This window comes from Hyalella azteca, unplaced genomic scaffold (genome assembly GCF_000764305.2).
Source record: "Hyalella azteca isolate HAZT.00-mixed unplaced genomic scaffold, Hazt_2.0.2 contig17851, whole genome shotgun sequence".
NCBI classification, from domain to species: Eukaryota; Metazoa; Arthropoda; class Malacostraca; order Amphipoda; family Hyalellidae; genus Hyalella; species Hyalella azteca.
The window spans coordinates 264,176-287,453 of NW_025947620.1; the positions used below are offsets into that span (position 1 = coordinate 264,176).

The following is a 23,278-nucleotide window of genomic DNA, read 5'->3' on the forward strand; positions in this document are numbered from 1 at the left end:
TCATAACAGTAATTTTTATAGGTAAGAAATTTACAATTTCTGAGTTTGAGCTCGAGCTGCTCAAGGTTATGCCTTGTTGATTGTTTGTTAATGTGTTAGCAACTTTAGGCTTTGGACTACGGATGGTCACTCTAACTAACAATCGTTGAGAAACAAATAGCATCGACAATATTTAATATTATCGAAAGTTCAATCGGCAATTTTCGGATTAATATGTTCTTGCATTTATTGTGGTCAATTGATTAATGGTTAGTTGGTGTAGAGCACTGGAGAGATCACTGTGTTGCTGTAGTCGCTGTAGGAGATAGCAATATGTGTAGGTGAAGGCGAAGACTCAGAATAATAAAACCCATAGCAAAATGCACCGACTTCGATGCGAGAACAATCCAGAAGAATAGGATCTGTCGTGCCGTCAATCTGGTCAGGAACGTTGGTTCCATACACCAAGTAGGTGCCAGCATCGTACCGGTTTGAGAACCGAAAATTGATGGAAGTGGCCGAATCTTCCAACTCCAAGTGAATATCTGTACATAGAAGATGGAATGTCATGGAATTAAAATCATCGTTTTGTTTTAATTGCTTTATATGAGAGACGTCGTAAGTGTTTCATTACTTCGATATGCAAGTTATCATAAGAGTGAATCAGGTATGTTGTGAATAATATTAAAAATTTCAAAGGTTTCATATAAAAAAGATGATCGAAATTTTTTTGATCCAATCCGAACGTGAAAGAAATAAACAGACGTAAAATAAAAGGAACATTGATATCAATTAAACAAAATATTAGAATGAAGAAAAAGAAAGTGAGAATTGTTATCACGAACACTGACTTATAAAATCCCAACGGGCAGTCCGTATATAATTTTCTCAATCATAAATGGCGATCGGATGCGGTCAAAGGGTTAAATTTGTGATTTTTAAATTTTTATTTTAAAGTATTTAATTTGTGATTACTTACCCTGAAATGTGTTCACTGCAGTGACAGTGATGCCTGTTTCGTCGGTGAGAACCCCGCAATACTCGTAGAGAATGTCGCCACTTGTCATGCTGCTGACAACACATTTTCCTGCAGTACAGCTCTTGAAATTAAAGTCTTCCAGTGCCGCGCGGATCAGCAGCTCAGAGACTAATGAATTGTTGATTGCAAGTGTGCTGTCTCCGTAACTTAAAGTTTCCGCACTTAACTCACCTGTTGAAATAAATTTTAGAATGAATCAAGAGCATGTCATGTTTTGTCCATTTAGTGATAACTATTTTTCATTGAGAGGGAATACACAAAGAGAGATACAATCAGAAATTTAAAAGCGAAGAAAATGCCAAACAAATGGTAATGGTTCCTCACAATGAACCAGTTAATGAGTAACATCTTCCTCGTGTTACTCACGTGGAACAATGAACCAGTTAATGAGTAACATCTTCCTTTTGTTACTCACGTGGAACAATGAACTAGCTAATGAGTAACATCTTCCTCGTGTTACTCACGTGGAACAATGAACCAGTTAATGAGTAACATCTTCATCATGTTACTCACGTGGAACAATGAATCAGTTAATGAGTAACATCTTCCTTATGTTACTCATGAGGAACAATGAACTAGTTAATGAGTAATACATTCCTCATTTTATTCAGGAGGACCAATGAACTAATTAATAAGTAATATGTTCCCTTATGTTACTCATGACGAACAAAGAATTAGTTAATGAGTAACATCTTCCTCATGTTACTCATGAGGAACAATAAACCAGTTAAGGAGTAAAAGAGTAATACTGTATGTTCTTCATGTTACTTATGAGGAGCCGAGTGATATATTGAGGGAAGAAATTGTTTCTATTAAAATCTTAGACAAAATTTACAAGCAATGAAATGCCAAAAGTTTATTCGTGGAAATGCATGTTTTGCTCACTTAAGTAGTTAAAACACAGAGTAGAATTTATAAGTAAGTCTATGAAATTAAAAATTTACACAATGATTGAATGGTGAGGCTCTAAGCGAGGGTTTACACATGTGCCTATTAAATGTATATTTTTCATTTTGTTCAAATAATGACACACTTTCTTCCCGACTGCAGCAGGACAGATTAGCGTAGGACTGATACACATTTTTTCTGTGCCAAACTGTGTCAGAAAGATCGACACGAGGCAAAAAAAGCAACGCTAGTCGGACAATGAGCAACTTATTTCTCTGAATGTGCGACACCACGAATAACAGCAATACATCATAGCAATCAACAATAAAATCAACAACCACAAAGAAGCAACTAAATTTTTTCGTATAATTAATTCTTAACTTAATAATACGTAAATTTCAAAGTTTTTGTACGTCTTACTCGATGAAGGTAAAATGCTGGTCGGTTTCAATCCTGTCACGCAGACTTCCAAGTCAACATGACTTTCATCCACATTAGTCACGCACACCTTGGGCGTCCCATCAGGCACATAGCACGTTATGCCTCGCTGGTCTACAGGGGTTGAGGTTGGACAAGTCTTGTCCGTAAGTTCGCCTCCTAAAGTTCCCGCATTGAGACGCAACAGTTTTGTCCCATTGCAGTCCAGTTGAGAGACGATAACTGGAAAATTCAGAAAATTAGTGAGAATATTGAGAGAAGTTTATTGTTGAGATCTGTGATCATAACTTATGTGTAGCGTGCACTCGAAGTTCGTTTGAACCAGACTCCACGATTATCGCTTCGTATAATAATAGTAAAAGTCATAATAATGAAATTACTAATAATAATACGAATAAAATAATTAACAATAATGATAACAACAATAATAATACGGGTTTGTATTATGTTTTCATTTAAAATTGAGCAAGGTTTGGGCAAAAGTGAATTTCAAAAGCTTCATCTTCACAATTGGACTGGAGAGGCGTTATTCAAACACGGTATCGTTCTACGGTATTTTGTCTGCCTTTTTGCACGTTGATTACTCACCTCCAAAAGCAAAACGAACAGAGCTTTTTAACGTGAGGTTTGTGCCATCAACGATTAGTGTATATATGGTCTCCGATGAGGGAAGGGGCTGATATCCACCATCGTTAAAATAAATACAATTTGAAGAAGAATCATTCATAACTCCACTGTATTCTGCAGAAAAGTAATTAATTTCATTTAAGAAAAATTATATTGGCTGTACTCCTGTCGTGTTTCTTAAAAATCCTGATCATTTCGTTTCATGTTGATTTAGCACGCCGCAAACGACAACCTTAATTATCAAAAATGAGTTAAATAACTGACTGGCATTAAGCGTAAACTACAGCTCATTATCGACAAATGGCACATATTAATATTATTTATCATTTTGTGTTGAGTAACTAATGAAGTTCTAGGCCCAGATTCAGCTAGTACGAATTTTACTCATTGAAATACGGATTCCTTACATGAACTTTACGACAAGAAAATTTTAATCTAACCTAATATACGAGAGCGTTCTTAACCTATTCAACGAGCAAGCGTTCTCAACATATTCATGAATACATTTTAACGGGTAGAATTCAAGCACATCCAGAATAATTTCAATACCAGATGTAACTTTTTATGCCTTGCTGCTATGGAAAGCATATTCAACATTGAATAATAATTAACATGAATGACGCTCTAATGTAATATGATCGTTTTTAAAATGCACACAGCTGCTACTCACGTCTCTCGCCGATTGAGGCTGATGCAACGAGAAGATTGAAGACTAAGAAAGTGGCGAATGGTTTCTCTGGACACACCGTCAACGTCGTGGCGTCAGATGTACCGTCGTATGTCCAACTCAGAGAGGTGATGGTGAAATCGGCTGAAAAAAATAATGGCGGTAAATTATAAAGCGGCCGTCATTTATAGAGTGAGGCGGTCAGTTATAGAGTGAGGCAGTTATAAAGTGAGGCAGTCAGTTATATAGTGAGGCAGTCAGTTATAGAGTGAGGCTGTCAGTTATATAGTGAGGCAGTCAGTTATAGAGTGAGGCTGTCAGTTATAAAAGACTGGCGTGTGTTATGAAGTGACGTTGCTATTTTAATTTTTATCACTCCAGTTATCGTAATACAAATTTTTCATTTATATACAATCACTAAGATTTTATTGTTCAAAATGTTGTCTGTACGTTTATTTATTCATGCATTTTTATTAGCTAATTATTTTTCACAAAATAAGTAGAACACAACTTATTGAACATAAAAATTTGCATCACATTTTATTGTTAGCTTATTTACGCAGTATAAAGCTAATAGGTGAAGAATGTAAAAGGTTCCCAATTTCATATAAAATCAACAGGCAACTTCAATAGTCAACATAAAGTTTGTAAGGCATGAGACCCCAAGAGACCGGCTGCCTTTCTCCCCGAATGTTATTAGCGCATTTTCTCATTTATGGAAAAAATGCACTATTGTGCTCGCCTTGTCTGTCTGTCTGTCTGTCTGTCTGTCCATCCGTCTGTCCGTCCGTCCGTGACCTCAAGTTTTCGTCGACGAGAAAATGCGCTCTCTGTCAATCACTGCAGTGAGTACTGAGTTATATATTTTTAGATATTCCCACGCCTAAATGGGCTTAACGGTTTTGTTATTAATATGAGTGCGTTTTTTATTTATTTACCCTTTTGTTTTGCGTTACTCAGATGCATTTCAATTGTATCATACGACCCACAGATATATTTTTTTTTTCATGGTAGTTTTGTTTCGTATCATGAGTAACATCACAAAAACTACTTTTTATTATTTATTTTTTATTCTTATTATTTTTATGTATTTAGATCTTCAAGGACGATGGCGCCATTTCATAACTCATCAGGCCCTTTTGATTTATAGATAATTTTTCATTTTGTTATTTTTTATGCTCAAAGGAGATTAATTAAGATATCTAGATCTTCGTTTTTTTGTGATTGGTTTTCCAAGTTTCGACTTTACCAGGAACTCCTGCAGGTTCTTATGTCGTTTGTAGGAAATTCATTGGCGGTGTCGGGAAAAGTGATTGAGGATCTTCTTCTCCATCGATCTGGTGCCAATGTTTACACAGAGCTCGCCTCAAGTCATTTATTGATGTTTGCGGGTTATATTTTGTTTTAAAGAACAGGTTGCGCCGTTTTGACCTTTTGGATTTGGTTATTCCGCTCAGGAAAACCAATTCAAACTATACATACAATGCGTTTTAATTTAAGACGAACTCTACTGCTTTCTTACAATGAAGACTTACTGAACAGCGAGAATATGAATAGTTAAGAGGAACAACTAGAGGCCTAAGATTATTTAGGGCCCATTATAATTGAGGACAGAGAAAAATTTTAGGAGGGCACAAATTATGTGAATTAAAGTGACATACTGTCAATTGTCACAGTTTTATCCGTCGAGTCTCCACATCGTTCGAACGTTCGATGGGATTTTCAAAGCGAGCTTGGATCTTGGCTACGTCGCCGTCCACCACAGCGATGCTTGGGTCGTCAAAGTTGTACCTGCCCAAGAACAATAAATTGAATTCGTATTTATTTTAAAATTGCTATTGGCTTTTCTTTCATATAGCAAGAATAGCCTGAGGTATATTCTGATATTCTAACATGAATGATTGTACGTTCTGATGTTGCGTGCGGGGATATGCAAGAACAATTCTATGGAACAAAAACTCTGTATGTTACGTAATACAAAGCAGCCCTATCAAAAATTTTAGTTGGTGGCGAGCCTGAATTAGGAACCGCCTAGGACTCGGACCGAACGTAAATCAGCTTCTCTATGTCCGCTTTTTGGTCTACATTCTGGCCCCCGAATCAGACAGCTACCAGAGCCTGGTGACGGGACTGAAGGGATTCTGCCAACTCTTGCCCTACTCTCAGGAGACCATTAAGTTGGCCAGGAGGTTCTGACTAGTCGCTGATTGCGACCAGTTGGCCAACTGACCCAGAAAAACTTTGCGCCGAGTGTAGTGACTATTCGGCCGAAGCCTAGGCGGTCCCCGAATTTCGTTATGGAGTATAATTCTCCTCCATTCAATGATAGATTGAGAACATTATTCTGGATTAGGGATACCCACCGGCACAGCCCAGTACGGTCATTGAATTTTAATTGCGTTTTCGTGCTGTCGTAGAGGCTGACGTTGTACGAAGAAGCCTCGGCCACGCATTGCCACACAACCGTGGCTCTCCCTGCGCTGAACTCCGTGATCGTGACACCTGAGACAGCTGCATAACGTTGAACAAACATCCATTTGAAGGTTCATCATAGAAAATGAGACAGAAATTCCTTCAAACTTTCTCACAGATAAAAACCAAATTAAAAATCTTATTTATATTGTTGGAGATAAGGAAAAAAACTAGGACGCACAAAGTTTTTATATTGTAAGTACTCGTGTACTTTGGAGCGTAAGAAGAAAATCTGGAAAACTCGAATTATATGGACCTCGAACGAGAATGTAAAAAAATCAATTTTTTTGAGAAGTGACATCATATTGATATATAAGTGGACATTGGGACATTGTAAATAAGTGCAAAAGTGTGAATAATTTCATTTACATTGTTAGCATTTTGAGAACTTTCGATTCAAGCAAAACAAAAACTTGACGTACGTGTAAAAGGCTCATAGATATTGTTAAGACGCTTACTCCAGATCATCTTGGAGGCTAGAAAGGAACTCACTTGGAACGTCAACAAAATATACAATCGCGGTTTCCGTCAATCCCGTCTTTGTGTTCGTAACAACGACTGAAAATTTTGAGTTTGGGTCGGCGGATGGATCAGAAATGTACACCAGACACTCGGCCGAGCAGTTGACGCTCCGCGTGATACTCTCATGGAAGTTCACGGTGTAGACTACGGCCTCGGACGGCGCCGAATCTGCGCCGTACTCGAGCCATGAGACGCGCATCTCTCTGTACCCAGTCTGCGCTGTGCTGATCTCGAGGCCTGTTATGTTACGTTGAATAATTAACGGCATTCACGTTATAATTTATGTAATAAGATTTGACAATTAAAATAAATTTAACAAGAATTACCTAATCCAAAAAAAAAACAATAATGAATTAAATATACCATATATTTCAAGTTTGATTGATTTACTGATCACTATTTAATGCTGATTCTCTAAAAAAATTACCACTTGATTTTAAGGTACAATCAGGGCGCATTGGAACATCTCATGGGTCATGTGATCAGAGTTTGATTTCGTCAGATCTAAAATGATACTGTTATTGGATGAATTAAAAATTATCAGTGACCAAATAATAATTGGTTAATCCCGCCAGCACGGAAATGCAGCGTAAGGCCATTTATATCTCACCATTGACGATAACTGGAAGTTCACCAGCATCACTGAGATATTTCTCATCCTGGAGTGTGTGCACGGCAATGGACCACTCGCCGCTCCCTACAAAGTCTGCCAGATTCACAGATGTCTCGCTAGTGTTTGTGTGCTGCAAGGAGCTGCCTCTTGATCCCTCGATGTAGTAAATGAGACTCAGCCCGTCTGAGGCGGATGGAGCTTCCCACGTCAGCAGGTAGCTCGTCTCGTCGTATGACAGGTTCTCTGGAGCTCCGACTTCTGGTGCAGTCTCTGAAAAAATATTTTCAGACATGATTTATGATAAGTGTTCTCGCTTGTTTTCTCCTAATTGAACAATTCGATCAGTTGAATTAAATAATATACACATACTTTAAACAGTATATTTTTTGAGTTTGAAGTCTCAGGAGCGTCAGTATTTGTTTCCATACTCACTATATAGAAATTTCTTACCTATTTTTGTCTTTTGGCATTGCGGAGTACCCGCCTGGTTTCCTCTCATCGCTGACAAACAAATGCTCCAATTGCCCTCGGCGAGTGGCAGGTTAGCCGAAGTCTGCGAGGCAGGGACGATGCGGAAGCCAGCAAGTCCTGAATTTTTGCTTTCATCAACAGTCAAATCCTGTTTGTGTAGCAAAGCCGACTGCAGAAGAGGCGATGGCTGCCTTATTTGATGAGCATTCCTCATTTCAGCAGTCATGTACTCAATGAGAATTGCCGACGTGTCCTTCAAGTCTTCTTCAGCTAGGCTCCACGATATTTTCACTTGGCTGTCGCTGGTTATGAAACTATGAAATGGTCCCAACCCAATATCTCCTGCAAATCAAAATTTGTCTAAAATATCTACAACTATTATGAAGGTTTTTTGCGTGATGTGTAATTCAAACTTTTTAACAATATATGGTATTCGTGAAAACTTCTAAGATAAGCCTTTCATCAGACTAAAGTATTGTTTTACTTCATTTATTTTTGTATTGCTCTGACAATGCACGTATTTGATTGTTAAAATATTCTCATCGTTTAACTTGACATAAATAAATAAATCATAAAGATTACTTCTACTAACCGGGGCTTGCGTCGGCGGTGGCTCGGATGGCGTCACTGCAAAGTAATTTGCTTGTAATTGAGGGACCGTTGACCGCAACGCATGCGACGTAAAGGCCTTCAGCGAGACCATCAAAACTGTACGTCGTTGAAGTTAAGTTTACAGTGAATGATTCGATCTCTCCCCCGAGCTCATTCTTCAGAGACACTGTGTAGGATTCCAAAGAGTCCGTGTCGTCTACGAGTTTCCAGGAGCACATGAGGTCGAATAAATCTGAGTTGTTCTTGACGAGTCCATAGACGCCGCTGTCCTCGCTCAGGTCTGATGAAAATACAACCATTAAATTGCAACATATATCATGTATATCTTTTCCTTTTATTGCAAATTGATAAATGCTCGTAATGTCGGTTGTGCGAACACGAAATAATTAGACGAGGACGCTTAACAATTGCGTTATCAATCCAGATTCAGTTTGCAATTTATTGAACTTTTTGGAAATAATTTCTTCTGAGAAATTATTTTCACTTCAATAATTAACGTACTTGAAAAAAAAAGAATTTTAGAAAAGGTAAAATATAGAAAATTGAAAAATACAGAAAAATTCATTGAAAATTAGAAAATGTTCGATTGAAACGGTTAAGATTGTAACCCATTTCTAAGCATCACATATTTCACTTCAGAATGATAGACTTCTTCGCTTAACCTTGCGTACCATTCTTACTCTCGACGAAGTTCGATGGAGAATAAATAGGACATTAATTGTATTTCTTTCTACTTTGTCTTGCCTTTCTACCTTGTCGGCCTTGTGAGACAAGGCCGACCGCTGCATGGTCTGACTATTAGCTGTTGTTGGCTAACTTACGCGTAGTGTCCGAATGTTGAAAAAATCCACCTAAACACAAAAAATTTCGAGGACCATCGTTTGGGGCTTGCAACCTATGTATGCCAGTATTATATGTTGCAAAGAATGTGGAATTGTCGCAAAAGCTTGGTTCCACCAAAGTCAAAAACACGACACATTTTTAACAAAAACTCACACAAATTCGAGTACGTCTTTTCTCCCGAGCTAATGATGCTTCCACTGCTGTTATAAGCCACCACAATCGCGTAGAGGTTAACGTAGCCGCCCAAGAGCACAGCCTTGGAGGTCACGGCGCACGTCTGGCCTTCCTTCTCTTGAATCTGTGCGCGATCATCGCTGGATATTAGCTCGCCCTCGCGCTCCATCCCCAACTCGTAGCGATACACTTCACCCGCGGGGGGGTCGAAGCAAACCAAGAGGTGATCATCGTAGCGAGGCGTGAGTTCTTGTGTGATACTCAGACCTGAGGAAATAATTAGATGTCATGTATCGAGGAACATCGCATCTAACTTCAACCGATAGGCTTGTAAGAAATGGTCATCATAATTGGGGATTTCTACGCAGAAGCTACAGTAACGCGTGAAGCCAGCAGTGCTAATCAGTTCCTGAAATCAACGGGTGAAAATCAGCTATATTAAATCTGATCAGTAATTAGTTCATATTTTTTGTTTGGAAGTATGTATTCCTCAGTAAGTATATTCCCGTATGCTGCTAATTTCACAACTATATTTTCCTCGATATGTTATTTGTTTGAATGAGGATCATAAAGATATTCCACTTACTAAGCACTATATGGAAGTTTCTAACGCTCATGGCATCCATTATCATCCAGCAAAATTAAAACAATTTTCTGAGATTTTATAGTTTCATGCGAAAATTTTAATTGTTAGCCTCACTAATTTTCGAAAAAACTCGCGACATCTTCATTCGTGTAAGTTCGTGATTAAGTCTACCATTTTGCACTTAAACTCATTTAGGTGTCCACTGTCCATCTATATTAATGTTGATAGGCAAAATATTAAATTTATTTATTCACATGAACCTGTATACGCCATAACCCCCAATTCATCCTCATTTAAATCCCTTTCGTCTCTGACGAAGTAATTAGTAATCTGTGATCAAATGACGATTTTTTTTGCACATGCGACACTGCTTCACTAGCTACAATATAAATAACTTGAGCATTTCTTAAGTGCGAACTTCATGACCTTCCACAGAGATGAATGGCTAGTCAGTATCTTCTCTGTTTCCGCGTTATACAGGACTTAATATCTAATTCATTATTACGTTTATTAAACTCTAAGCAAAAGAATTTCAAATTTGCAGCCCAGGGTTATTCTCGCACGGCAACTTCATTTTCTGAACCTGAACAAATTATTCAATGCCTGAGGTTTGATGTAAACAAGAGCAACTCACCAGGAATTATCGCTTTTCCCAATGTAAGAGTAGCCGTTTGAACGACGACTGCCTTCTCCGTCAAGGTAGTCCCGGTGTAGTCCATGGACACGTAATATCTTAAGGAACAATCAACATTACTGAGTTTGTTCTATGTTGGCACATATTATTTCAAACAAAGTTTATTTGAAAATAGCTGGAGATTTCTATCGATGAAATGATTCAATAGTTTCACGATTTTCATTCTTAAAATCTAGAACTTCTAATAAAGAAACAGCAATGGCGGCTCTAGTCCTTTTCTTTTCCTTTACCATCCGTAAAGATGAAGTCCAAGGCTATTTTCAACACAACATTTATAGTCACCTCCAAGCTAAAACATTTCATCACACTTTTGTATTTTTCTTTGCAGAAAATACATGGATGATCTATAAAAATGGACTACGACATTGTAAGGACATTGTAAGGATTAGTATAAGGTTACTGGTATTAGTATAAGGTGTTTGTTATATATATAATGCCCTAACCAACTCATAAGTACCCACAATAGAAATTCTTGAAGATCACCTCGAATTGTTTTAAATGAATCCCTCAATTGCGCTAGAGACTGGAGCTTCATATTAAGAATAATTCAACAATTTACAAAATCAGCAAAACGGTGCATTTAACTGCACAAAACGCCTTCTTAAAGCGAAGTAAACGTCGCCTGCTGTGATGAAGGCATTTGATTAAGTTGATCGCTGTCAGACAAAAAACTAATCTTCAATGAAAATTATCTTATTACATCAAAGAAGAACCATTAGAACGAGTCAATATGATTGTGTTGTATGGTTTTGGTGTTCAAGTAGTCGAGTTACCCCTCGAAAACCGGCATTTGTAGATATGGCTTCCTGGCGATGTAGGGTGCGGTCAGATAATTTCTACACGTATCCTAAATACTCTAAACATTATTCAGAATCAGGAACTCCTCCGAGGTTAGGAGTTCAGGTCGAGTTTTATTTAACAGAAATGTTACGAGGTACTGAAGATTGGTATGATATGTAAATCTGCTTCGTGAACTTTTTCTTTGGACTCTACAGAGCTCTCTACAAAGTCAGCTACTTGCTCTATTTCTGCATCACAAACGGGTTCCCGGTTACAATGTCTACCATGAGCAATGAAATAATAATAAAATATTAGTCAGTTACAGAGCTGTGAATTTATGCTACCTTATTTTCAACTCAACAGTTAGTATATTGCCATTAGTAGTATGAATGATTTATCATAATATGATAATAGTAGTATGAATAAGGTGCTAGAAGATTTGAAAACCCCAAATTCATCAAGTGACTAAGCCTGATCTTCGCTAACGAGATTACAAAATGAAGTCTGAGCAATGAGCATCAATTTTATAAAAACGTCATAGCCGAGTTATTAAAACTAACCAAAAAAATTCTCCAAATACCTGCAGGCGGCGCCGACTGAGCAACTGACGGAACTGAGCACTGCAGGGTCGGCGTTGAACATCGATTTCATCTCGTAACTTTTGGCGGCATTTTTGTTTCTCCACGAAACTCGTCCTGTATTGTTACTCAGTTGCTGCACCTGGGGAACTACAACAAGGTTGTCATGCTTATTAATATACTCGTATTTTTATTGTTATAGCAAGAAACACGTATGCGCAATCCCATTTGAACTATGGCCAATATAATTGAAAGCACAACGTGAAACATGTTATGCTTCAAAATGTTCTAATTATTGATTAAGCTTTCGTCTCAATTACTTCTCATTGATACCAATATCTTTTTTAGTTCTCATGGAAATCTGGCACAACTTACGGAAAAAGTAGAGATCGAACTGGCTGCTGAAAACTTTCCCACGCTTTACTCCTACAACCAAGACTCTTGTGCGTCCACGCAAGTCAAAAGAGTCGCTGCTGACGGATAAAGTTGAGCAATTAGTTCCGTCAAACACCGTGGACTTGAGAGAGAAATTTTTGCTGTCCACCAATATGAAGGAATCAAGCTTCAATTTCTGATCCGATGTACTTGTTACGCAGCATCTTGTTTCTTGGCTGATGAAGCCGTTGCTTGTGGTGTGTTGGAGGACGAAGCTGAAATTCGCTAAGAAAAAACAATTATACTTAAAATCTGGCCACTATAGAGTATTTGTCGACTATGTATCAACAACGAACGCTTGAAATAACATTGGAGAGTTCATCATTGATATATAAAAGACTTCTTTTTGTATGATTTCTGTTTTCACAATCTTTTATCATCATTCTTGGTATATGGTTTCTCCATGACACGGCAAAAAAGTGCCAAAATACATAATTATTAAATTGGAGTAAATATTTAGCTTATGAAAATTAACGAGAATACAAGCGAAATTCGCGGCTAAACGCTCAGTCGGCGCCGCCTGCAGGTATTTACAGAATTTTTTTGTTAGTTTCAATAACTAGGCTATGACGTTTTCATAAAATTGATACTCATTGCTCAGACTTCATTTGGTCATTTCGAAAAACATTCTATCAGCCGCAGATGTCTTGCACGAATATCAAATGCAACTGCAGTGAAATAAGTCAAATAAATATACGAGACAATATTGGTGGGCAAAGATATAAGAACAGTGATTTCAGTGTCGTCTTGCCAATTTACACGGTTGATAAGTGAAAATCTGCTCGTTCTTTTTACCGCATTAATGTATTGAATCATCGTACTTCGATACGAGAGCGAATAATAACTTACAGAATCTCAATTTAAATTTGCGTATTCTCAACTTCTCAATATGTGTAAATTCATTATAGTTTTGTCAGCAGAATTTTGAATTAAAATTAAGAAATTCCGAAAGAATTCACTGGCACCAACATTCAAATAGGCGTAAAGTTTGTTTATATTTATATTAGTGTCCATTGGAATGCTTGATACTCTACAACAGGGCGCCTTGACTTTTTTAAGATATCAATGCTCATACAGATTGCGGCTGTTAAATTCTGAGTAAATTGGTTCAAATTCTAGATAAAAGCGCTACTTTGTCAGTTTACCTTCTGCCACTGGCTATATTAGCTCGCCCTCGCGCTCCATCCCCAACTCGTAGCGATACACTTCACCCGCGGGGGGGTCGAAGCAAACCAAGAGGTGATCATCGTAGCGAGACGTTAGCTCGTCGGCGATGATCAGAGCTGAGGAAATGAATAGCAGTTATTAACTAATAAAAACGCAGGTCGTCTTAATTGCTAAATTAAACTGAAACAATCAATTTCTAAGACACAACTCCACGCATGACGTCCGATGTCCACTAAATTTTTTTCTTAAATTCCTCCATTTTGCTATATTCTTAGCCACCAAAATAATTCAGAAACCCCAAAGAAAAGTATATGCTCAATATAATTAATGTAAGACGTTTCTATTAATATTTAACTTGATTGCTATGAATATGTTTCTATTTTGGGGAAAAACATGACGAACATGTTTCTAATTTTACAAGAAGTTTGACTACACAATGCTCCAATCTCGTTGATAGCGGATCCTAGAGTCAATTGAACGATAAATCGTTTCGTTTAATGGAGGGTGGCTTGTCAATAACACCTCGAAATTTTGCATGGTCAAAGCCACGCAAATAACCTCGTATGTTAGACATTATCATCGATTTCCAATTGGATAGTTTGAGATTTGTTTCAATGAAACCCGTAATCTTTTGAAATGTTAGGCTCTTATCATATTCAAGTAACAAAACTTGTCGTCGAGAATTTAATTAAGAAATTAGTGTGATCTGTTTAACGGATAACTCACTTTGAATTGGCCCTGGCTCTATATTTGCAGAAGCCCACTGATTGACGACAGCCTGTTCCTTCAAAGTGAATGTCAAATTTGACGCAGAGTCAGGGGCCACGTAATATCTGAGCAAGAAAAAAAAATGATTGTGATGTTCATTGTTGCGTTCTTACAACGGAGACTAAAAGATTCTTAGATATCAATTTTTTCATGGCAGTTGGAGTGGATGATAATCTGAGTCACACTCTCTTCATGCAAATGAGCCTAAATAGGGTTTAATGTTGCCGTGGAGTGTTGATAGCGACAAGTTTGCTTTTTATGCAAACAGTAACAGTATGAAACATTTGCTATAAACTTGTTCAATAACATGAATATAATCGGTAGTGTTTATAATATAATTATAATCACTATCGCTTTGGAAGTATCTCAAGAATCTCAAGAACAGACTAGATAAAGCTATGGAAAAATATATGTTCAGATTTGAAATGCCTAGCTCCTAATCGAACCCGGTGGAAGTCTAGTAGCTTCTTCAAACTATCGCCAGTCATGAAAAGATCCGGTCAAATGACACGAGTTTAGATCTATGAACAAGGCACGAAATGGAAAAGAATCGGCGACAGGCCACATCAGGCCTACACTTCAGAGCCGACATCACTATGTTATGTTATGTATAAACCAATACCTGCATTTGGCGCCGACCGAGCAGCTGACGGGGCTGAGGTCAGTGTCGGTGTCGAGCATCGACTTCATCTCGTAACTTTTGGCCGAATTTTTGTTGCGCCAAAAAACTTCTCCTGCAGCGTCACTCAATTGATCCACTTGTGGAACTAAAAAGATTAATTTGTTTATTATATATATGTATATTTGAGAAGCTTAAAAAATATTTACGAAAGCTAGACACTTCCGCGACGACAAAAGGGCTTTGTTATATTTTAATCATTACGAATTCTTACAATTTTACTAGAGTCACTACAGTTTTCAGGACTGAACAAAGAACTCACGGAAAAAATAAAGGCCGAACTGGCTGCTGCAAACTTGGTTACCGAACTGGCTGCTTTTCCCAGTTACCAGGACCCTTGTAAGTCCGCTCGTGTCGAAAGAACTGCTAATAACGTTGAAGGAGGCGCAGTTATTGAGACGTGCAGTAGACTTGAGGGCGACGTTTTGGCTGTCCACCAAGAAGAAAGTGTCAGGCTTGCACTGATCTGATGTGCTTGTGACGCAGCTTTTTGTCTCAATGGTGGAGAAGCTGTCGCTTGTGGTGTGGTGGAGACTCAAATCGAAATTAGCTGCGGAGGAAAAATAATTCTGTTGTGAATATTAATAAATATGGTGTACGTATTTAACGATGGATTTTGAGGATGAAAAAGGCAGGAATTAGGTTGAAAAGTTTTTCTTGTAATTTCAGTTTGCAACGGGTATGAAGAAATTCTATCAATAATTTAAATTAACTTAAAAAAATTATCTATGACATTTAGAGATAGAAACTTTCGAAAATTAAATCAGTAATTCGTCTTTTACGGAGTTAAATGAAATCTACACACGAATACAAACAATAATATCTCTTGGAAGATGAGTCATTCTCTCTTACTGCTATTGATCACTGAAATGAATTTTACAACAGGCGTAAAACATTATAAACTGCTGAGTACTATATGCACCTAAAACAACATCTACTCGTTTCTAATGCAACTAAAAGCTGTATTGCAGCTGGATATTGCCGTAGAAATATCTGGTTCGTCTGTTTACTTGACAACATCTTATCTAAGAAGCCACTCTTATTACTGGGCTGCATATATGAGCATTGATTATTATCCAACTAACAAACAAAATCTCAGATTCAAATTCCGTAGACTTTCGTATGCAATTCTGCAACTTGTGTCTAATTCCTACAATATTTTACTTGGACAACGCACAGAAAAAGAAAATTTTTCATTGGTTGATGCTTTGATAAAGCTTCAAGTTAAAATATTGCATGAAATATTCCATTTCTGAAATTAAATTACGCTTGAGGTTAATTCCTTTTTATTACAACATTACTCTTTAACTTCACTTCTTGTTTGTCTGTCTGATACCAATCTTATAATCGACATTTAACACTCTTCTACCTCTCCAATCGATCTGAAATTTTGCATACTTGTGTAAAGTTGGAGACAATGCATGTATCAATTGACAGAGTAAATAATTTTGAAAATTAAAATTGTTTTTTATATTAAAAAATGAAAAAATTTTTGTCTGCTTCATAACTTATAATCGATGTTTAACACACTTCTACCTGTCCAATCGATCGGAAATTTTACACACTTGCGTAAAGTCGGAGACAATGCATGTATCAATTGACAGAATAAATAATTTTGACAATTTTTATTTATATTAATCTTAAAAATAAAATTTAAAAATTCGTTTTTTTAATATTTCATAATAAAATTAAGAATTCATTGTTCATGTGTAACATCGGAGACATTGGATTCTATAGAAGTGTTGTCATTAAAAATTAATTTTTAAACGCATATTATTCATTTTGAATTTTCTAACACACGAAATACCCATTAGTCATAGTAATTATTTTTTTAAGCTATCAGTATCCTTCTAGATTGAAACTCTTAGAAGATTAATACACTTACTATAATATTAGATGGAAGAACTCCTTCAATCAGTTTACCTTCTGCCACTGGCTGAAAGTTGGCCGGCACTTCAATCCTCACGAGGGAGCTCTCCTGCTGCACCTGCACTACGTGGTCATCGCTTGATAGTCTGATGAAGAGATGCTCGCAAGCCGAGCACGAGACTTCGACCAGATCCGCGGTGTCGTTTGAGGTCCAGACTGAATACGACACGTCCTCGGCGCCCTGCCACGTCACCTCCAGGGAGTCTTGTGACAGCCACCTGGTCTTGACTCGTAGATCTAAGCAGAACATATTGTGATTTAAACATTATAATTTGCTAGTTAATAGCCATAAGATTAATCGCAATCACAATAATTTTTTTGCAATTACTGTGAAGTCGACCGTCGAATGTCGGCAAATGTAGCTCGAATAAAAATGGCAAATTGTTCACACATGAATTTTCAGCCTTCAATCAGAATCAAAATTGCTCTTTCAAATGTCAGAGGCAAGTGTAAAACCAGCAAATCATCTGCAATGAAATTGCTTGGGATTTTCAAAAAGCTGCAACCGTAAACAAATCAGATATATATGATTAATTACTAATGAAGAACAGGAAAAAATAAATGGTAAACAACTGCACCAACCTTGGACAGTCTCACGCCTGGATGAGATGGCGTGCTTAGATTCGTCATCGAGAGCCACAATGAGGATGACGTGCGAGTCGCTGGTGGCGACTTTGTCCACAGGACACGACAGCCCGGCGCAGGCGCTGCAGTCCTGGCCCTGTGAGTCGCAGATGGCGAGGTGGACCGTCGAGGGGGCCTCAGCTGGCCACACTTCGATGGCTTCCCTCTCGTACGACAGAACCACTGACGACACCGCGGCTGAAATTAGATTTTTTTATTTATATTGAAATCTATGAATTACACAAGCATGTCCAACATAGACTAACGGTATATTTTTACTTGTCCATTAAGGATTGTATCTTAATTTGGACCTAGCAATTTTAGCAAGTTTTAACGAGACACAAATGCTGCTGGATTTCGAAATAGTTTCTCCAACGATCTATTTTTATCAGTTTAGCTACAGAGAAAATTTTACAGCCTCATATATATATGGTCAGAAATTTTTTATTTAGGATTACAAAATAATGAGGTTGACTATTTCGGTTTCGATACAAATCGTCCATTATGTTTAATTGAGATAAACAACGCTGCGCGAATCTATCGACACTTGCTTGCGCATATAGATGCAATAAAATACTATTTTTCAGTCGTGGAGGCAAATGGAGGAAAAAGGTATTGAGTTATTCAAATTATTTCAATAAAATTTTATTTAACGTAAACTGACTTTTGAAACGACAGCAATAAAAGAGCAAAGTCATACACGATGGTCAAGCATTTACCTGAATCGTTCAGTGAAAGTTGAAATGAAATTTTACGATCCGAATTTCACTTTGCTTGATATTAATTAAAACATTACAGGGCCCTATAAATGGCAACTTACTTAGATTGGCCACGAGTGTATCGGCAAATGTGGCGTCACAAACGCGGATGTATTGCATAGCCTGTGTGTCGCTGGTGTTGGTGCAAAGAAGGTCAGGAACATTGAGGTCGGGGAAGTAGCAGGTTGAGCTGGACAGTGGACTGCAGTCGTTGATGTTATACTCGGAGCCCACGCCCTTAACAACAGCTACCTGCGCCTCTTTTAGACGCTCCACGGAAAGTATTCCAGGTTGTACTATGTAAAGTAAGAGGAAACATGATTTTCTTTATTCGATAGGAAAGGAATGTCAAACTTCAAATTTCCATCACATTAGCAGGAAATAAGCATTACATGACTTTCATAGTTTGAGAACTAAATTCAATTTTAGTTTTAACTAGTAAACCAGAAGGAATATGTAAATTATGATATCAACACAGCAAAGGGGGCACAGTCATTAAAAATGAGATATTATGCGATTTGTATAAACAAATGTTTCTCGAGAACTTTATCAGGACTCAAGCTTTTAGTCTGGAAAGTCAGATAGGCCATTGCATGAGCAAAACTTTCTTCAGACACTCACTGAGCATGTGGAATTCGGCGGAGGCTATTAATTTTTCGGTATAAACCCTATAGAATTTGGGTTTGTCATAGCTCAGCGTGCCAGGATCAACATCGACGCTGCCGCAGAGAAGCCCTTCTTTGACTGGTTCAGCGCATCCTTCCACAGACAAAATGACGCCTTGCTTTATAGTCTCGTACGTGAGCACGAAATAAGTATGAGAACAATTGTACGAATTGGTAGGGAGTGGGGATCCAACTGATTCAATGCCAGCTGTAATCTCCGGTAACGTCCGTAATATTTTTTGCGAAAATATTGGTTTCGTCGCTTCATTCGGGAGCGAAGAAGTGGTAGTCGTGAGATCGTTTGCAGGCTTGTCGTAGAAGCAAACTTCAAGCTGCGTTCCGTTGCGCCAAGTGAAGGATTCAAAGTTGGTTGCTACTGCCACTGCACGAAACAATTAATGGAATGAATTAAAGAGAATACGCTTCTATACAAAGGCAACTTGAATTTCTACGTCACAAGAGCAGCAGAGTGCCTTCAAACTTTTTTAATTCAAATTTGAAAAAAAACAAAGCTGTTCAAAAAACGGTGAAGACTATCTATTCTGCAGAATGTTGTGTGTTTAGAAGCAGAATTAAAGTAGAAGTTGTATACGTACTATACTGTATTCAAATTTAACAGAATTTGAAGGTTTGTCGGAAGACACAAGAGGTTGATTAGAAGCAGAATTAAAGTAGAAGTTGTATACGTACTATACTGTATTCAAATTTAACAGAATTTGAAGGTTTGTCGGAAGACACAAGAGGTTGATCAGCCAGAGTTCGTATAATGCTAACGTGCAATGAAAGCTTACCGTCTGCTGCAATAATTTTTTTTTCCAGTGGGTCTCCACAGCGTTCAGTGGGGTTTTCGAAGCAAGCCTGGATCGTGACAACGTCGCCCTCGGAACTTGTGTTATCGAAGTGGTACCTGATCATTACTCAATGGATTTAGTATTTTCATTTACAATCAAAGTCTATCTGCTCTCTCATCAAGATAAATGGCTTTAGGCCCCACCAGGATGCCAATACAAGAATTAAATATTCATTTAACGAGTGTTTAGTGCCACAATTCTCATGCTTTGACGAATGAGTTCTGCTCTAAGAAATGTTCGGCTTTCCAAGTGTGAAGAATGATTATTGTGGAATTATCTTTTACTGAAATAGTCGGAACTTCTAGTTTCCTACACAGTTAAAAGATTGATTTGAAGGGTGAAATGTATTCATTAATTAGAATCCCGCTCACCGGCACAGTCCTGTGTAGTCCTGAAACTTTAGTTCCGTTTTCGTGCTATCGTAGAGGCTGACGTTGTACGTGGAAGCCCCCACTACGCATTGCCACAAAACTGTGGCGCTCTCTGCGGTGAACTGCGTCAACGTGGCGCCTGCGACATCTGCAAAACGTTGAAAGGACTTGGTAATTTGCAACTTTAAACATGAAAACAATTAACTTCCCTAATGCGATTCTCCGATGAGAAGTGCGAGCGAATTTTTATACAAGGCAGCGCAGGCTGAAGGCTTACATATTTCTTACAGAACTCGTTACATGATAGCTCGAGATGAATCTCAATCTTGAAAATCAATATTTCTCTTATAAACAATAATTAGAGTTTTTTCAAGTTTTTAAGAAGAATTCAAAATGACTTGAATAATATGAAGCTCATTATACAAATAAATAATGAACTTTGAGCCAAATCTGGAAATGTTTAATATTTGTATTCAAAAGAGCGTTGGCCCTTGATCATCGTGGTATCCAAATGGCCTCCATGAACTTACTTGGAACATCTGAAAAATAAACGCTCGTGTTTTTCGACAACTTCGTTTCTGTGTTTGTAACCACGACTTCGAAACTTTCGTCGGCTTTAGCATCGTGGTCGGTAATGTACACCAGACACTGGGCCGAGCAGTTGACGCTCTGCGTGATACTCTCATGGAAGTTTACGGTGTAGACTACGGCCTCGGACGGCGCCGAATCTGCGCCGTACTCGAGCCATGAGACGCGCATCTCTCTGTACCCAGTCTGCGCTGTGCTGACCTCGAGGCCTGTTATGTAACGTTGAATAATTAACGGCATGCACGTTATAACTAATTTAATTAGATTTGACAATTAAAATAGATTTAAGAAGAATTACCTAATCCAAAATGACGATGCTTAATTAAATGTACCATATATTTCAAGTTTGATTCATTTACTGATCATTATTTAATGCTGATTCTCTATCATATTTAGCACTTGATATTGGGACAATCAGGGCGCATTAAAACATCTCATGTTATCAGAGTTTGATTTCCTCAGATCCAAAATGATACTATAGTAATGAATGAAATAAGAATTGTTGTTGACCAAATAATAATTGGTTAATTCCACCAGCATAGAAATGCAGCGTAAGGCCATTTATATACTCACCATTGATAATAACTGGAAGTTCACTAGCATCACTGAGATATTTCTCATCCTGGAGTGTGTGCACGGCAATGGACCACTCGCCGCTCCCTACAAAGTCTGCCAGATTCACAGATGTCTCGCTAGTGTTTGTGTGCTGCAAGGAGCTGCCTCTTGATCCCTCGATGTAGTAAATGAGACCGTCTGAGGCGGATGGAGCTTCCCACGTCAGCAGGTAGCTCGTCTCGTCGTATGACAGGCTCTCTGGAGCTCCGACTTCTGGTGGAGTCTCTGAAAAAATATTTTCAGACATGATTTATGGTAAGTGTTCTCACTTGTTTTTTCCTAATTAAATAATGCGAGCAATTGATACAAATATATTACATATATTATAAATCAAATATTTTTTAGAGTTTAGAAGTCTCTATAGCATCAGAGTTTGTGTCCAGACTCACAATCAAAAAATTTCTTACCTATTTTTGTCTCTTGGCATTGCGGAGTACCCGCCTGGTTTCCTCTCATCGCTGAAAGACAAATGTTCCAAGAGCCCGCGGTGAGTGGAAGGTCAGCCGAAGTCTGCGAGGCAGGGACGATCCTGAAGCCAGCAAGTCCTGAATTTCCGCTTTCTTCGATATTTAAATCCGGATGCATAGGAGGAGAAGCTTGCCTGATTGGACGCTTCTGCGTCATTTCGGACGACAGTTTGTATTCAATGAGAAACGTTGATACATCCTGCAAGTCTTCCTCCGCTAAGCTCCACGTTATTTTCACTTGATTGCCACTGGTAATGAGACTCGAGGATGTCTCAACCTTAGGAATTGTCTCTGAAAAATCAATAAGTTCATGTTGAGGTAGTAGTTACAAGGCAAAATCGCGCAAAATTTAGCTGTAAATGATGCACTATGGTAATTATAATCAACAACAACAAAACGTTTGATTAGATTGCCCCATATAAACTGAAATTAATATTGAACTGTTTTTTCTTTAATCTTAGAATATGGTTTTTAATTCAATATAAATAATCTCTTGGTATTACTCACCGGTGCTTACGTCGGCGGTGGCTCGGATGGAGTCACTGCAAACTAATCCGCTGGTAATAGAGGGACCGTTGATCGCGACACATGCCATGTAAAAGCCTTCAGTGAGACCCTCAAAAACGTACGTTGTTGAATTGATGTCTAAGACGTCTGATTTAATTTTTTCTCCTAACTGATTAAGTAAATTCACTGTATACGATTCTAGATTTGTTGAGTCGTCTACGAGTTTCCAAGAGCACATCAGGTCAAATAAGTCCGAATTATTCTTAACGAGTCCGTAGATGCCGCGGTCCTCGCTCAGATCTGATGAGTAAAAATTGAAATCGTTCTGATAAAACTCAAATTATTTCTAGTTCTATATCTGCTTAAATCTTCTGGACATGAATGTAACTTTTGGGATTTTAAATTGACATAAACTCACCATATATATAACTTACCTAATTNGTCGGTGTCGAGCATCGACTTCATCTCGTAACTTTTGGCCGAATTTCTGTTGCGCCAAAAAACTTCTCCTGCAGCGTCACTCAATTGATCCACTTGTGGAACTAAAAAGATCAATTTATTTATTAAATATATGTATATTTGAGAAGCTTAAAAATATTTATGAAAGCTAGACATTTCCGCGACGACAAAAGGGCTTTATTATATTTTTAATCATTACGAATAGTTTTAATATAAAATTATTAGTCACTGTAGTTTTCAGGACTAAACAAAGAACTCACGGAAAAAATAAAGGTCGAACTGGCTGCTGCAAACTTGGTCGCTGCTTTTCCCAGTTACCAGGACCCTCGTAAGTCCGTTCGTGTCGAAGGAACTGCTATTGACGTTGATGGAGGCGCAGTTATTGAGACGTACAGTGGAATTGAGGGCGATG

At 38.0% G+C, this 23,278-nt stretch overlaps 1 protein-coding gene across 1 annotated transcript; it reads right to left on the reverse strand.

Moving 5' to 3' along the window:
• Positions 1-249: 249 nt before the first annotated feature.
• LOC108674707 lies at positions 250-22,872 on the reverse strand. The gene is made up of 25 exons (XM_018162672.1): positions 22,842-22,872; positions 22,408-22,707; positions 21,841-22,191; positions 21,392-21,658; positions 20,761-21,027; positions 20,231-20,378; positions 19,800-19,915; positions 18,965-19,390; positions 18,406-18,639; positions 17,544-17,783; positions 16,956-17,198; positions 12,359-12,643; positions 11,986-12,133; positions 10,566-10,663; positions 9,325-9,612; positions 8,309-8,608; positions 7,696-8,058; positions 7,243-7,515; positions 6,603-6,869; positions 6,002-6,149; positions 5,347-5,429; positions 3,642-3,782; positions 2,327-2,566; positions 959-1,189; positions 250-524 (listed from the first exon to the last, which is right to left on the reverse strand). The coding sequence occupies exons 1-25, from the start codon at positions 22,870-22,872 to the stop codon at positions 250-252; spliced, it is 5,763 nt and encodes a 1,920-aa protein (XP_018018161.1).
• Positions 22,873-23,278: the final 406 nt, after the last annotated feature.